The sequence below is a fragment of the Olea europaea genome, unplaced genomic scaffold, assembly GCF_002742605.1.
Source record: "Olea europaea var. sylvestris unplaced genomic scaffold, O_europaea_v1 scaffold402, whole genome shotgun sequence".
Taxonomy (NCBI): domain Eukaryota; kingdom Viridiplantae; phylum Streptophyta; class Magnoliopsida; order Lamiales; family Oleaceae; genus Olea; species Olea europaea.
In genome coordinates, this window is record NW_019259821.1 from 4,876 (window position 1) to 18,646 (window position 13,771).

The window sequence follows — 13,771 nt, forward strand, 5'->3', positions numbered from 1 at the left end:
TTTTTTTTTTTTTTTTTTTTTTTTTTTTTTTTAGTTGTGATGGAAAAAATTACGATATTAAGGGTTTGATTTTGCCATTTTCGTGCACAATTGACAATTCTGTGGAGGTACATTTCACGCGAGATATATTTTGCAACGTGTCAACATTATGGCACAATGTACCACTTTGAGTTTTCAGATTTTGTGAACGTTTTGACTACCATAACCAAATTTAGGGGTCGTTTGTTTCACATTTTCCCAAATAATGTGCACCAAACGGGGGCTTGGTGATTCCCGAGCAAGGCAGGCATTAGATTGCCTAATTATAACAACAATAATTGTGGCGCCAATTGTAATTTAGAGGGTGCCGCTGCAAGCTTGTTTGAGAGTGATTTTTTTTTTTTTCAAAAAAAATTAAAAATTAAAAATCATTTTCGACCACATATTCCATAAATTTTCCTTATAGTATGTGATAAATTTGATAGGCAGGAAGGGATCCCTGGCCACTTGTTGTGTTGACAGGCACTAGAAGCAAGGCTGATCGTGGTGCCTTCAGTGCGAATTTTTCATTTTGACATCTTACACCTTTATCTACACGTCTCAAAATCCATCACAAAATAGAATATAACTAGCACAGAATAGATAACATTCTTCCCGGCCACCTATTGTGTTGACAGGCACCAGAGGCAAGGCTGATCGTGGTGCCTTTAGTGTGAATTTTTCGTTTTGACATCTTACACGTTTATCTACATGTCTCAAAACCCATCACAAAATAGAATTTAACTAACAAAGAGTAGATAACACTATAGCTAGTTGAAATATGATTGTCTCAGAAATATGCAATACCACTTGAAAGAAAGATGGAAAGAAATAGAAAATAGTTCCTCCATGAACAAATTGAAAGAATGGAAATAAGCTTTGTTTAACTTTAAAGCCCAGAAACAGACCAAGAGTGAGCACAAACTGCAAAATTACCAAGTCTACAGAGCAATTTCAATGGTGGAAGTGGTACCAAACAATAGGTTAACAAATTACTTCTTTCATGTGCAATCATGGGTTTTTTCCAAAAACATAATTCGTCTTCAATAACGATTTAACAGAGTTAAATACATATAATATAAGGGGAGAAATAGGTTACTAGCTTGTCATGTTGTAGTCATCTGGTTGCAGATAAGGATTATAGTTTCCTGGAACTTCCATCTTTCCAATCAAATTATCCATCCCTGCATTTGTCAAATTCCCAAGCAATTTCATCGTGTCATACGCTGTAAAGAATAGCGAAACAAATACAGATGTAGCGCTAGCTTACATTCGAAAAAAGCTCAACATTTTTTAACAAAAAAAGCTGTGGAAGTCTGGTAAAAAACTTGAGAAGTATCTCTGAGAAGACCTGTTAGCTTTTAACTTCTGAAATACTCTTATACCTCAGGTTAGTTTTGCTAAAGTTACCAATAGGACAGAAAAACTCTATAAAAGAGAAAGTAGCAAGTGGTCCATTTTGAGGATTGCACCGATTGAAGAAATTAAAGGAAGAACAATGTAACTAGTGGGAATATATTTAGCGGAGAAATAAGAGGCTCCTTATTCATAAGTGTGATTTGTCACAACTAAACAACATATATTGCCTTGATTCTTATTTAAACGTAGAAATGATCTAAACGGAGAGGCAAAATAATTAAGGTAATCGACCCCAAATTTATTGAGACTAAGACTAAACTTGGTACTATATCATATTTTAAAGTGAAGATGATAAAAGAAAATTGTAAAGGAGTAAGAAATGCGTACTCGGATTTGCTAACATAGAGCCATAGAAGGACATTTGCCCAAAATTCCCAGTGTGATTTGAGCTGCCTTCCGGAGGCAACAAGGGTTCGGGCTTACTGCCCCGGGGATCCATAGAATGCATAGCAGAACTAGCCTCAGGGTTTTGAAAGCACAGATCGTCGGCCGCCCTTGAACTTGCAATATGCGGAGGTTGAAAATCCTCAGGCTTCGTTTTCTTTTCGTTTGGAGACTCAACCTCCGTCTCCACTTCGGATTCAGCATTGTTCGTGTGTGTAGCCTGTTGTTTCCTTTTGGATCGAGCACGTCTGTTCTGAAACCAATTATAAACATTTGTTTCAGAAATTTGGCCGTGTTGGCACAATTCTGCTGTTATCTCTTTGATCTTCTGCTTGCTTGGAGCTCCATTTCCTTGATCAAATATTCGTTCAAGAATCTGAAGTTGCACAGGAGTTGGAGTCCATCTCTGTCTGCCGGTAATTTTATGTCCTCCAGATGTCACCAAAGGATCACAATATAGATTTACCAATCTCGCTCCTGAACAAGTAAAAAAAATTTCATCAGAAACAGAAACAGGACACTGAATATTCAATGAACTTAAAATCCATCTTCATTGTGTAGAAAACATCAACTAACTGGAGAAGAAGATAAGGACAACAAGAAATACGATATTCAAAACAAATGCACAAATTAATCAGTTTCATCTTGATCCGCAATTGGCACTTAAGATCTTCATAAGACTTCGTGCCAGTAACTTAATTGATTAATTCAATCGTGCAAAAGGCATAATTCCCAGAAGAGGGCAAAATTAAGAAAAACGACAGTGTAGAGCAGAGTCTTCAGTTTTGAAATCAAGCCATCGAGTAAAGGGGGAAAAAAACAAAATTAAAATATGGAAATCAAGAAATTTTAGTTAATCACACTAAATAAAGAGCGCTAAATATTATATTCCAAATATATTAAATTATCAATAAACATGAAATTTCAATTGAAAAGCATTGAATACCCGCAAGATCGTGTTGGGAAGTGAGGGATTTGTGCAATTCAACGAGTTGTTCGCAAATGGAGGCATAGACTGCAATCTGCTTTCGTAGAACTTCCATTTGCTCGTCGGTCATCACTTTAACAAACATCCCTCCGCTGTTTACATTCAAATTTCCACCACCGTTTCCGTTCATTTCCTCCGGCTGCGCCGCCTGTTGTGGCGGCTGCTTATTCCACTCCATCATTGACAGTTCTCTTCTCCAGTGAGTTTCCAAAACACACAAAATAGTCAAGACAAGGATTTGGTAAAGATAACAACAGGAAAAGGTGGCGAGAAAGTAAAGCAAAGAAGAGATAAACCAAAAGTAATGTCATGAAAATTGGAAAAACAAAAACAAAAAGTAAAACCTTAATTTTGTGGGCCATACTATAGCCATGTGCGGGGAAGAAAATAGACTAAAATAGTCATGTGGGCCGTAGAATTTTATACTGTCCGTAATTGACGCTTGCTAAAATTCTAAAACGTTGAACCCCAACTTCAAGATTCCCCCATCGCTCCTGTCCTAAACCATCGTGAATGAGGTAAATTGCAGGTTATGCCTCCAAAAGTATAAGGTAAAAGGCTGTTTGTACACTTGCACTTACTCAAAAATCAAATACATATTTCAGGATTCGAACCCTTGACGCGACAGTCTCAAGCAAAGCTGGATTTCTCTACACTCCCCTTTTACCACTTGAAGATGTGCCCTGGGGGCCACTTGCTTAAATTCTAGGAATGGCAACGGGTCGAGTATGAGATGAGTCGATCATTTTTACCTTGTCCAATTGGATATTTTTGTCACCTTTCTTTCTCCTCGTATTCAATTAAGGGAAAATTTCATAAGTAAGAGATTAATTATGGCACGTTTCAAAAACAAGAAAACAAGTTTCAAATTTCAAAAATCAGATTTTTATTAAAATATATTTATGATTTAATTAATTAATTTACTAATTAAATAAATTTATGTCACATATTTATACAATTTGATCACAAATTAACAATTTAAGTAGTCACTTATTATCTTTTGGCACAAATCAAAAATTTTATGTCACAAATTATTTTACGATCACAATTCAAAAATTTTGTATATCAGAGTTTGTTCATTGGTCACAAATCAAAAAATTAATTCGTCATGGATTAATCTTTAGTCACAACTTATTTTTCGATCACAAATCGAAAATTTTATAGGTCACATATTGTTTTTAGGTCAAGAATAAAAAAAATTTATAGGTTACAACTTATTTTTCGGTCACAAATCGAAAATTTTATAGATTACATATTATTTTTAAGTCACGAATAAAAAAATTTATAGGTCACAACTTATTAAATAGTCACAAATTATTAATTTTTTAGGTTACACATTATTTCTTTGTCACATTTTATATTTTTCATTGATCACATATTGTTTATTGGTCACACATTAACCAATTTAATGGTAACAATCAACCAAATAATCTATAACCACCACCACAACTTGTCGACAACCACTTTTATTGGTCACTGCTCATTTACTTGTTGCAAATTATTGGATTAATTGGTCACGATTAATTTTTTTGTCACAACTTAATCGATTGTGAGTCACAAATACGAGTCACGGTCACAATTTTCATTGACACCATTGTCCTCGCCATACACCAACAGCACGATTACGAGTCACAGTCCACAACCACTATAACCGCCCCAAATCATCGCCACCACACACCAATACCACAATTAGGACTCATAGTCCACAAGCACCGCAACATCATCGTTGTCACGGTCGCCGCCACACACCATTACCGCCAACGCACATGCTACCAGACCCACGCACACACACCACACCCACATCGAAGTCTCGATGCTGCAGCCGAACGCACACCATGCCACCCCCTCGCACGATCTGCCATATCCACAAATCGTGATCTGCATATCCTCTGTCACCGTCATCTACTGGATATGTCGAATTTTGTCTCAAATCTACTACATCTGTCGTCGCTATATCTGCGACGACAAGAAAGCAGAGAGAGAGAGAGAGAGAATGGGGGTGTTGGAAAGTGAGGTGAGAGAGAGAAACGTGAGAGAGAGAGAGAGAGAATCGGGGGTAGAGAGAGAGAGAGGTAGAAAATGAATAAATTAGTTTTGAAATTATTATTAATTAGATTATTTTTTAAATATATTAATTAATTAAAAAAATTCTGATTTGTGAAATATTAAACATGGCATCTTATTTTTGAAATGGGGATTTTTAATCTATTAGAATCTGTAATTTCCACCTCGGTTAAAGTGGGGCAAGTCCTCGACCCCATTTATCAAGCCCATTTACATTTACTTTTTATATATTTAATTAGTAAATATTATTACTTTTTTCCAATTTATTAAAAATAACTCACTTTCTCTTTAAAAATGATGATAAATCCTTTATTTTTGTTTGATAAACAAATTAAATTTGAAATTAACTTTAAACTAGACGAGTAACAGGGCGGGAACTATGATTCCCATACGTCCCATATCCGCTTCGAGGAAATGACTCCTACGTTGTACCCGCCCCCATTTACCTGGTTAGGGGAGTCCTCATAGATATTGGGTTGAACTGATTTTTTTGCTAGTCCTATCAAATTCTCACACTTAGATAGTTTGGTGCACTCTGCTATTTTTAATACATTATGAAGATATTTTATTTTTAAGTTTTTCTTTTCATCCCAAAAACAAATAAGGAAACTCTCAAGTTAAGGTCATTACTCGGCTAATCGACATTGAGCAAATGGACACTATTGGAAGAATGCAATATTTGACTTTATCAATATTGTATATTTTTAATCACGACTGAATATCTGACGCACTTGTATTCTTAACTTTCTTGAGATTTCTTCGACGAAAAACACAACTTTACATCTCTCCCAATGTTATCAGACCAATTGATGATATGCCAGTAAGACAAAAGAGAAGATGCCTGTCAGTAAACTTCTTCCATTACTTCAATTCACACTTTGACACTTCGTTAAGATTGGGACTTGGAAGAGTTTGGGTGAGAAAATAGGGTTTGCTTAACATGTCAAATTTTGAAATATACTACTTTTTATCAAAGAGAAATTAGGTAAAAAGGATTTTCATAAAGAACCCTTTTAATTTTTTAAAGTCAAAATAAGTGATACTAGCCAACGTCTAGATTTAGTAATGATCTTATGAATTCCACATAGTGTCAAATATAATGTTTCGCAATTAGCAAAATGTACATACAAAGACGGCTTCTAAGCATTATGATATCCAAATTAGTAAAATTCAATTGAGTTCGTTTCCGCTCTCTATGCATAGTTGATAAACGTTGCATAGCATGTAAAGTGGGGGAATATTTTAGTTGAATTATTATAAACAACATGGTTATTTCACACATAATTTAAATTTTTACATAAAGTAAAGTAATTAAATCAAATATTGAAAAAAATTATGCTGCCTGAGGTAGTAATAGAATGAATATTCGTTGGAATGGAGGAATTTGAGCAATATTCCAAGGGTGGAATAATTATGGAGGCAAACAAAAAGACAAATGGAAGTGGATGTGTAGTTTTGTTGTTTTCTCCACAATTAAAATGGTCTGTACCAATCCATCAACTAACTCCCGTCAATTCCGCCTCCAAATTAGGCACCTCACCTGCCTTTATAAATGAATTAGGTACCCTAAATATATTGCAATTTGGTCCAATCTTCAACGCTTATTTACATTTAAACCCTTATATTTTTTGTTTTGGTCCTTAATGGACGATTTTAACATTATTTTAATTAGCTAGCCTACATTTTCTTAAAAGCACTATTTTCCCACATCCTTAAAAAAAAATAATAATAATAATAATTCTATCGTCTTTCCCTGGTAGTTAAGTCAAGATTTGACCAATAGCACAACTTCTACTCGTGACTTTTAGTTATGCATATTTTGCTACTTTGGTAGAGAAAGTATATGAACCTTGTAAAAAAAGTATATTCATAACCGAATTGAAAATCAATGGAGGGGGGACCATTTGGTTGTCTTATATATTAGGAAGAATATATTTTTACTCTTTGCAGGAGATAAAGTGATAAAATCACCTTTTTTGGATAGATTATGGGCTTCATTATGCAATAATATGTGTTATAAATATTCACTTATGGTATTAATTCTGACAAAGTGTAGAATGGAGTTCCAAAATCCTGAAACTGCCCTTATTCATGTTGTGGTGAGAATGGATGGTTGTGTCGAGAGCATTTCGGTCTTTTAAACCTCCAAATTTTAAAACATCTCCAAGACATTCTGAATACAACGAAGTCTATTTTAAAAAATTAATACACACAATAAGATCGGAGAGACCCTCTAAAGATTTTAATTTCTTCAAACATGGGCGAAATAAACCTCGCTCAACTCTTTTTCGGGAAAAATTATAAAAATAAAAAAGAAGTTGGATATGTACTAAAAAAAACTGAAGTATTTAGGATTAAGCTATTTGTACTATCAAAATCGAGACCGCTTATCGTTTTAAGTGTTGATAAAATCAATGACAAAAAATGTGTGCCATGTAACACAATGTCAACAAAACTATCCAGGAAATTATAACCGTAGCAAAATTCTTAAGTTTAATATGAACAACATCTAATTCAGTCAGCTGATTAAAAAATAATAATAATTAAAAAAATAAAAAAATCTTGAAATCATTGGTGAAAAAGTTGAATTTTCCTGATATTTTTCTGTTACAGAAAACAAAGGAAGTGTTATTTAAACTTTATAAAGGGGAAAGTAATAAAGTCTATACTAAAGTTTGATTAGAACTAACCGGTGTCTACAAGACTGTTATGCAGAACATATAGGCATAATGAGACTGATACTTCATAATATTTAAGGCCTTTCATTAAACAATAAAACCTACTCATCTTTTATAGGAAAACGAAAAAGTTTCCCACACTGCGACACTTATGTGCCATATCACGATCGTCATATTTCACTTACAAATCGACAATGAATGAAGCTATAAGATGAATAAACATAAAATTACTATTGTACAGATAAACTCCATATCAACTGAATCCTATGCAAGCAATTCATGAAAAGCACACAACATCCACACACAATCTTCTTTGTAAATCTCTTCTATACCTAGTCTATCCTAATCCCATTAGAACAATCGTGCACTGTCAATCCCTTTCATGCTCTAAAAGCTTCTTCAACGTATCTCGAACAGTCCAATTATCTAAGCGCAAGAATGTTCTCAAGGTATCCATGAAAAAGATCCTAAGAGTTATGACTTCACATCCTTCACCATTTCATCAATCAGATCTCCTATGATCTGACATTCAATATCTTTACCCAGAGCATTAATGTCATCCTCCATCAATCCACACCATGGGTTGGACATCAAATCCCGGGCCAGCATGCCATCAAGAGCATAAAAGGATTTATCTGCTGGAGGATATAAACACAATCGAATAATTTCCCATACTCGATTTAGTAGATTCCTTCCATGTGGGGTTTGTGGCACAGAACTAATAGCCTTATTCATATACCTGTACATGTTCATTGGTGGTCTCAGTACAGCTGGAAGCACTTCATTTAATAAGTCAAGTAACATCTTGTGACCCAAATTTTCGCCATCATCTTCTGTGCACCCTTCACCATCCTTGCTCTTTTGTATATAAGATTCTTCTACTTCTTCAAAGACTTGGTTGCTAATAGGCTTACCATGCGGGTCCCATTTTGATAAAGATCTCTTGAATGAACCATCATACAAGCCAGCAGCAATAAGTAAATCCCTCACATAGGCTTCATCATGGTTATCTATCTCCATTTCAACTTCAATGGGCTGCTCATAAGTTGTCTCTTCTGGAACATTGCCTTCAAGTTGATTTAGTTGCCTCCGCAGCTCTGCATCATGAATGAAAGAATTATAGTATCAACTTTTTTCAAGATCTATGAGAGACATTATAGGATTTGGAAAAAGAAAAATACATGGGAACTACTATACAGTTTCAAATGCAGAGGTGTATCATCAGATAATATCTCCCATGCCATGTTAAATATGCTCATTGTGACACTTACAACCTGTTTGATCCATATTTTTTCAAAAAAATACATTCTTAATAGTGATTTGACATCATTTCAACCATACTTCTTCAATAAAATAATTTTATACGCAAATCCAAAACTTTTTTTTTTAACCACGCATTTCATATCAATACACTATTCAAAAATGCATTCTTATGAAAATAATGTAGCTCAAACAAGATATTAATATGAAAGAAAGATGCAGTTCAGCAATGGAAAGATTGTTTGACCAATAATGTTGCAAAAATGCAAATGAAGACTTTATGCACATTGTATTAGAATTCAAAAGAAAGTAGAAAGTTTTCCAGTAATCCTAAAGAGGGCAATCAACTACCGAATTACAGATTTCAAATAGCCACAATAGAAATAAAACCTGTTTCAAGGCACTGACAACGCTATCACCACCAATAGTAGAAAAATAAAGATATGATCTGATATATTTTTCAAGCCCTTATCTACAACACAAGTTTCTCAGAGAGAAAAGAAACTTGTCCTTATCACTCAAGATGCCAAACTTCTGTAAACACTGGTTTGATTGAAGCATACCAATAACTAGATATTTCACAGACTTATACAAAGGATTATAGTTTTCTAGGTATATCTCTTGTTTTTATGGGACTTTTGAATTATAAGTTATGACAAAAATAATGAAATAATAACAATATTTTGAACATTCTACTCAGTTATCACGTAACAATGTGACATCATCGAGCTACACTGACATGTGGGGCAACCAAAACAGGAATGGAATCCTATTTGATGAGAGGAAAGAAGTACCTATGCTTTCTATCCCATTTATATGTATAAATTTATCAAAAAAATATAAAACGCCAAAATCAGTAACATATAAAAAACTGAGTTGGCTTGTCTGTCTCTTCACATGTTCTAGTCAATAAGAAAAATAAAGTAAACAATTTTTTTTCTCAAAAAACTTCCAAGTCCTAAGGATCCAAATCCTCACCAGATAACTACATAGAAAGTGCACATCCAAGAAATTAATGTCCAATGAGTGACATATAGCAACAAATACATTATTTGTTATGTTCAGAAAGATATGAAATCATTAATTCACTTACCACTCAAGTTCGAGTTTATTTCTCTGAAAACATGAGGAATCTCACTGTCATCTAGTTGATGTGCATCTGATGCCGATGTTGGGCTGAAATACTCTCCATGCCTCCAGGATTCGTCGTGAATGCTGCTGCACACAGACGCAGGGCTTGGTGGCACTTCAGTGGAATTTTCCTAGAATATGGATTTTAAGGGAACCATAAGTTAACTCTATTGGTAACTTGTGGCATCAGAAAATTATTTTTTTTTGCAGGGAGAGAAAATGTTAAGGAAAAAGTCACAGAAAGATCCTCACATATCTGTCATACAAACTCATTGTCACTGTTGGTTGACTTCTGATATCTTTCATGCAGTCATGTTTAGATTGACGTAATTCCTCTACTGACTGAACCCTCCTCCGAAATAGCTTCCCCCTAAGTGTTAAGCCATATCTAAAGCCTGAAACCTTTTCCTTAATGTTGAACTTTTCCTTCTTCCGTTTCTTCATGTTCATTGAAACATTTTCAATGACTTCATGCTTCCTCCTGATTTGAGCCCCTGTCAGTATATGTCGATCCTTCAGAAGGAGCTTTCCAAATGAAGTTCCTGATACTGGGGCTGATAAAGATCTGACAAGATTCCTAGGAGATAGTTCCTTATGGAGCATTACATCATCAGGCTCCTGTCTAAAAGACCTACTTCGCTTTTCTGGTTCGTTCTTAACACCAGGATGATAGCTCATTCTATTTCCACTCCAGATATCTCTTGAATGTTCTGCTCTGCCCTTTTCATAATCTGATGTTGACGATCTTGACCTATTATGGGAAACCATTGGTACTTCCCCATGTGTTTCCCCCTTCAGAACATTTTTCAGCCTCTCTGCCAAGAATCTCCTAGTATCTCCATTTATGAAATCAGGAGAACCAGTTCCGTTTAACTGAATTTCACTTCTATAAGATTTTGTAGATTCTGAGCGAAGTAAATTCATCCCAATGTCCCTTGTAACACTCTCTCTGACTTGTTGTGCTATACGTTGAGCTATTTGTTTGGGTTCTGATGGCTTTTCCCGATAAGGGGTCTCAATGCCTCCTCCCCTAACTGTTGTGCTCCTTTTCGGGCTTTTACCTTGAAGCTCAGACTTCAACCTTTCTTTCACCTCCTCAAGCAAATCTTCTATACTTCCTCTCTCTCCTGATGTACTGGGAGTACTGTTCCATGAATCTTCACCACTGCACATCCTCTCTGGACCTAAACCAGGCCTCAAAATCACAATTTTGGTGGGGGCAGAAACAATATCAGGTTTCTGATCAGAATTCATCAGAGGAGATGCCTTAAAATCTGTTCTTGACATTCTTCTTGAATATGGAGACCCCTTGTGTTCAGCTGCAAAATATTCACTATCATTTTTCCAGCCTTTTAAAGTACCTTTATCGTGCAAACTTGGTATTACTGTAAGATCCTCAGGTTCCATCAGTCTCCCACTAGCCATGGCTCTTTCAGAGTTTGCATAAAGAACCATTTTTTCTCTGTTGAGGTTCTCTTGTGCAATCAACTGGCTTGGAGAACTGCCAAATTCCGCAATCTTTGAACATTCCTTAAACCGTGCAGCTTGCCATGCTTCAAATTCTTTCTTGAACTTCTGTAGTTCCTCCTCTTGAGGATGTTCTCTGGGTTTAGGCCTATTCAACCTCATGCATCTGAGCTGATCAGGATCTCTGTTTATACTATCCTCCAAGCAACCAAAGTCTATTTCTAGAGAGGAATTTGAGGTTGAGGGGACACGACCACCTGAGTTCGTTCCTGACCAATGCTTTTTCAAGAAGTTGCTTTCTGGAGTTTCATTCTTCATTTCAGAAGCCTTTGATGCTGGTTTTGAATCAAATGGTAACATATCAACGCCCATTAGACGAGCCACTATGCTTGGTGCATTTTGCCTGGTGTTTGGTCTTTTAGAAATCTCTTCACTGATTAACTTCTTCATTGGAGCCTCATTCGAATAGCAGTTCTTCTCAGACTCCTTTTTCTTGTGATAAGCATACTGAGTAAATGTAGCAATTTGTGAGTGATCTGAGAACATACCAAATCGAGAAGCTTCTGAACACTACTAAAATTATACTATACATGCAAATTCACTGGAGTTGGAACTAGAATACGTTAGACAAAGAAAAGAAAATGATTCCTTCTAACAAGGCAAGATGAAAAGTATAATTTATCAAAATGCACGAGGGAAGCATGACCATGAAAGTGCACCAACAAAATCGATAAGCAAACCAAAAGACCACCTTCGTATTATTTTCAAGTCTGAAAATTTTATTAGATATGCAGTTTACAATGAAGGGAAACTTCAGAACCTATAAGCTCCTAGTATGGAAGGTGAAGAAACCTACTACTAAGAATGATAAACTACTACAGTCAGAGCTCAACTGAAACAAGGCATTACGTTGTTACCGGAATACTCTCTCGCGCAGCACACAAGCTATAGGAAGTCTCCAAAGGTATCTCCAAACTGTTTCGAGGAGCCTCCAGGCCTGAAGAAATGTCAAACAGAGAGCATTACTTCTGGTTAGTAAGAAGAGAAAAAGAATAATAAATAGAACTAGAGATCCCCCTTTTCTTATTCAACAAACATGGTGTTATGATAAGTTATCATACTATTACCCATTAATATGATGAGAATGTGTCTCATTTGACAACTAAGTAGGGATGACAGCCCTGAATATACATTCAAATAACTGTGGTACACTGAGCTCAAGTATACCAGAAAGTAGCTCTAATTGACAAAGGTGCAGTAACTGAAAACTTTATTCGGACAATTACTGTCTGAGGAAAAGAAAAAACTTTGCATCATTCTGCATTTTGATCTCAAGCTCTTAGCTCATAAGCAAAGTATAAACCATTGTTCAAAAAACAACACAACTAACAATAGACTTCGCAATTCTTTCATTAAAAGTGTTGCAAGCGTGGAGCAATATATCTTAGAAGTTCCTAGTAGCTTCCCCCTACTGCTTGACACAGGTAACACTTACCACCATCAAGCCTTTTATGCATAACCACTTTCCTAGCCATTCTGTCCTCGTTAGCGTCAAGAAAGTGTAACAAGCTTCCCATGCACCAAGAAGTATTCCTCAAAAAAATCTGTTGCACTCAATAAAACATCTCTGGATTACACCATGAAACTGAATGTTACTCTATCTCTGTCCAAAGAATGAAATTCCAAGTCAGTCAACAGCCTGCGGAGTCTGGAATTTAAGTATTTTTCAACAATGAAATAGAGAAGAAATGCGCAATAGAATTAACACATCATGCTTCTCGAAATCATTCTATTTTCTACAGAGGTTAATCTATTGACCCAGATCGAGCTACTTGTACCATTGGCATTTTTCAGATTGTCCATGATGGCGCAATAAATCATACAGGTCAGTATTCTTTATACATTTGACAAAATCAAAATGATTTTATATTCATGTTTGCTTTTTAATAATTTTTTTAATTTTCTTCTCTTTTTTTTTTTTTTTTTCTTTTTCCTTTTTCTTTTTTTTTTTTTTTTTTTTTTTTTTTTTTTTTTTTTTATCGGGTGCACTACTTTTTTCTTTACTCGGATAAGATTCCAAACCTCAATATGTTAAGGGTCTGTAAGGCCTTATTTTTAAAAGAGAAAATTGCAGCAGAAGCTCCAAATCTTTAAAACACCTGCAGACTTTTTTCAAATCTTTGATTTGTAGCAGTCGTCACCGCTAACCTTTACATTCGTTGCAGTGAATGCCCTTTTGGATGGCTTCCGTCCAAACGCCCATCAGTTGACTATCCAAATAAAAAATTGACTACTTTTAACCAAAATAGAAAAAGGTAAAATCGTCCAAACATTTAAAATACCAAACTCTAAATGGCCCTAC

At 35.3% G+C, this 13,771-nt stretch overlaps 2 protein-coding genes across 4 annotated transcripts; both read right to left on the bottom strand.

Annotated features, from left to right (window-relative positions):
- Positions 1 to 876: 876 nt before the first annotated feature.
- LOC111387412 (WUSCHEL-related homeobox 8) lies at positions 877 to 3,115 on the bottom strand. 2 transcript variants are annotated; one of them, XM_023011966.1, is made up of 3 exons: positions 2,768 to 3,115; positions 1,765 to 2,298; positions 877 to 1,244 (listed from the first exon to the last, which is right to left on the bottom strand). In XM_023011966.1, exons 1-3 carry the CDS (start codon positions 2,988 to 2,990, stop codon positions 1,117 to 1,119), a joined length of 885 nt encoding a protein of 294 aa, XP_022867734.1. In that variant the 5' UTR covers positions 2,991 to 3,115; the 3' UTR covers positions 877 to 1,116. The 2 variants fall into 2 exon arrangements, with proteins under 2 accessions (XP_022867734.1, XP_022867735.1); XM_023011967.1 differs by having other exon boundaries at positions 877 to 1,202; positions 2,768 to 3,113.
- A 4,499-nt stretch (positions 3,116 to 7,614) lies between these two features.
- LOC111387408 lies at positions 7,615 to 13,331 on the bottom strand. 2 transcript variants are annotated; one of them, XM_023011960.1, is made up of 5 exons: positions 12,905 to 13,331; positions 12,327 to 12,406; positions 10,195 to 11,916; positions 9,905 to 10,073; positions 7,615 to 8,648 (listed from the first exon to the last, which is right to left on the bottom strand). In XM_023011960.1, exons 1-5 carry the CDS (start codon positions 12,984 to 12,986, stop codon positions 8,026 to 8,028), a joined length of 2,676 nt encoding a protein of 891 aa, XP_022867728.1. In that variant the 5' UTR covers positions 12,987 to 13,331; the 3' UTR covers positions 7,615 to 8,025. The 2 variants fall into 2 exon arrangements, with proteins under 2 accessions (XP_022867728.1, XP_022867729.1); XM_023011961.1 differs by having other exon boundaries at positions 12,319 to 12,406; positions 12,905 to 12,922.
- Between the last annotated feature and the right edge of the window lie 440 nt (positions 13,332 to 13,771).

What these genes read in the sequence shown, in the direction of transcription:
- LOC111387408 (XM_023011960.1), bottom strand. Translation starts at nt 12,986, where the DNA reads ATGGGAAGCTTGTTACACTTTCTTGACGCTAACGAGGACAGAATGGCT. An exon ending in CTGCGCGAGAGAGTATTCCG is followed by an intron (nt 11,917 to 12,326) that starts GTAACAACGTAA and finishes ACATTTACTCAG; the next exon opens with TATGCTTATCACAAGAAAAA. An exon ending in TGAGTTTGTATGACAGATAT is followed by an intron (nt 10,074 to 10,194) that starts GTGAGGATCTTT and finishes TCCATATTCTAG; the next exon opens with GAAAATTCCACTGAAGTGCC.
- LOC111387412 (XM_023011966.1), bottom strand. Translation starts at nt 2,990, where the DNA reads ATGATGGAGTGGAATAAGCAGCCGCCACAACAGGCGGCGCAGCCGGAG. An exon ending in TTCCCAACACGATCTTGCGG is followed by an intron (nt 2,299 to 2,767) that starts GTATTCAATGCT and finishes TTACTTGTTCAG; the next exon opens with GAGCGAGATTGGTAAATCTA. An exon ending in CTCTATGTTAGCAAATCCGA is followed by an intron (nt 1,245 to 1,764) that starts GTACGCATTTCT and finishes TATTCTTTACAG; the next exon opens with CGTATGACACGATGAAATTG.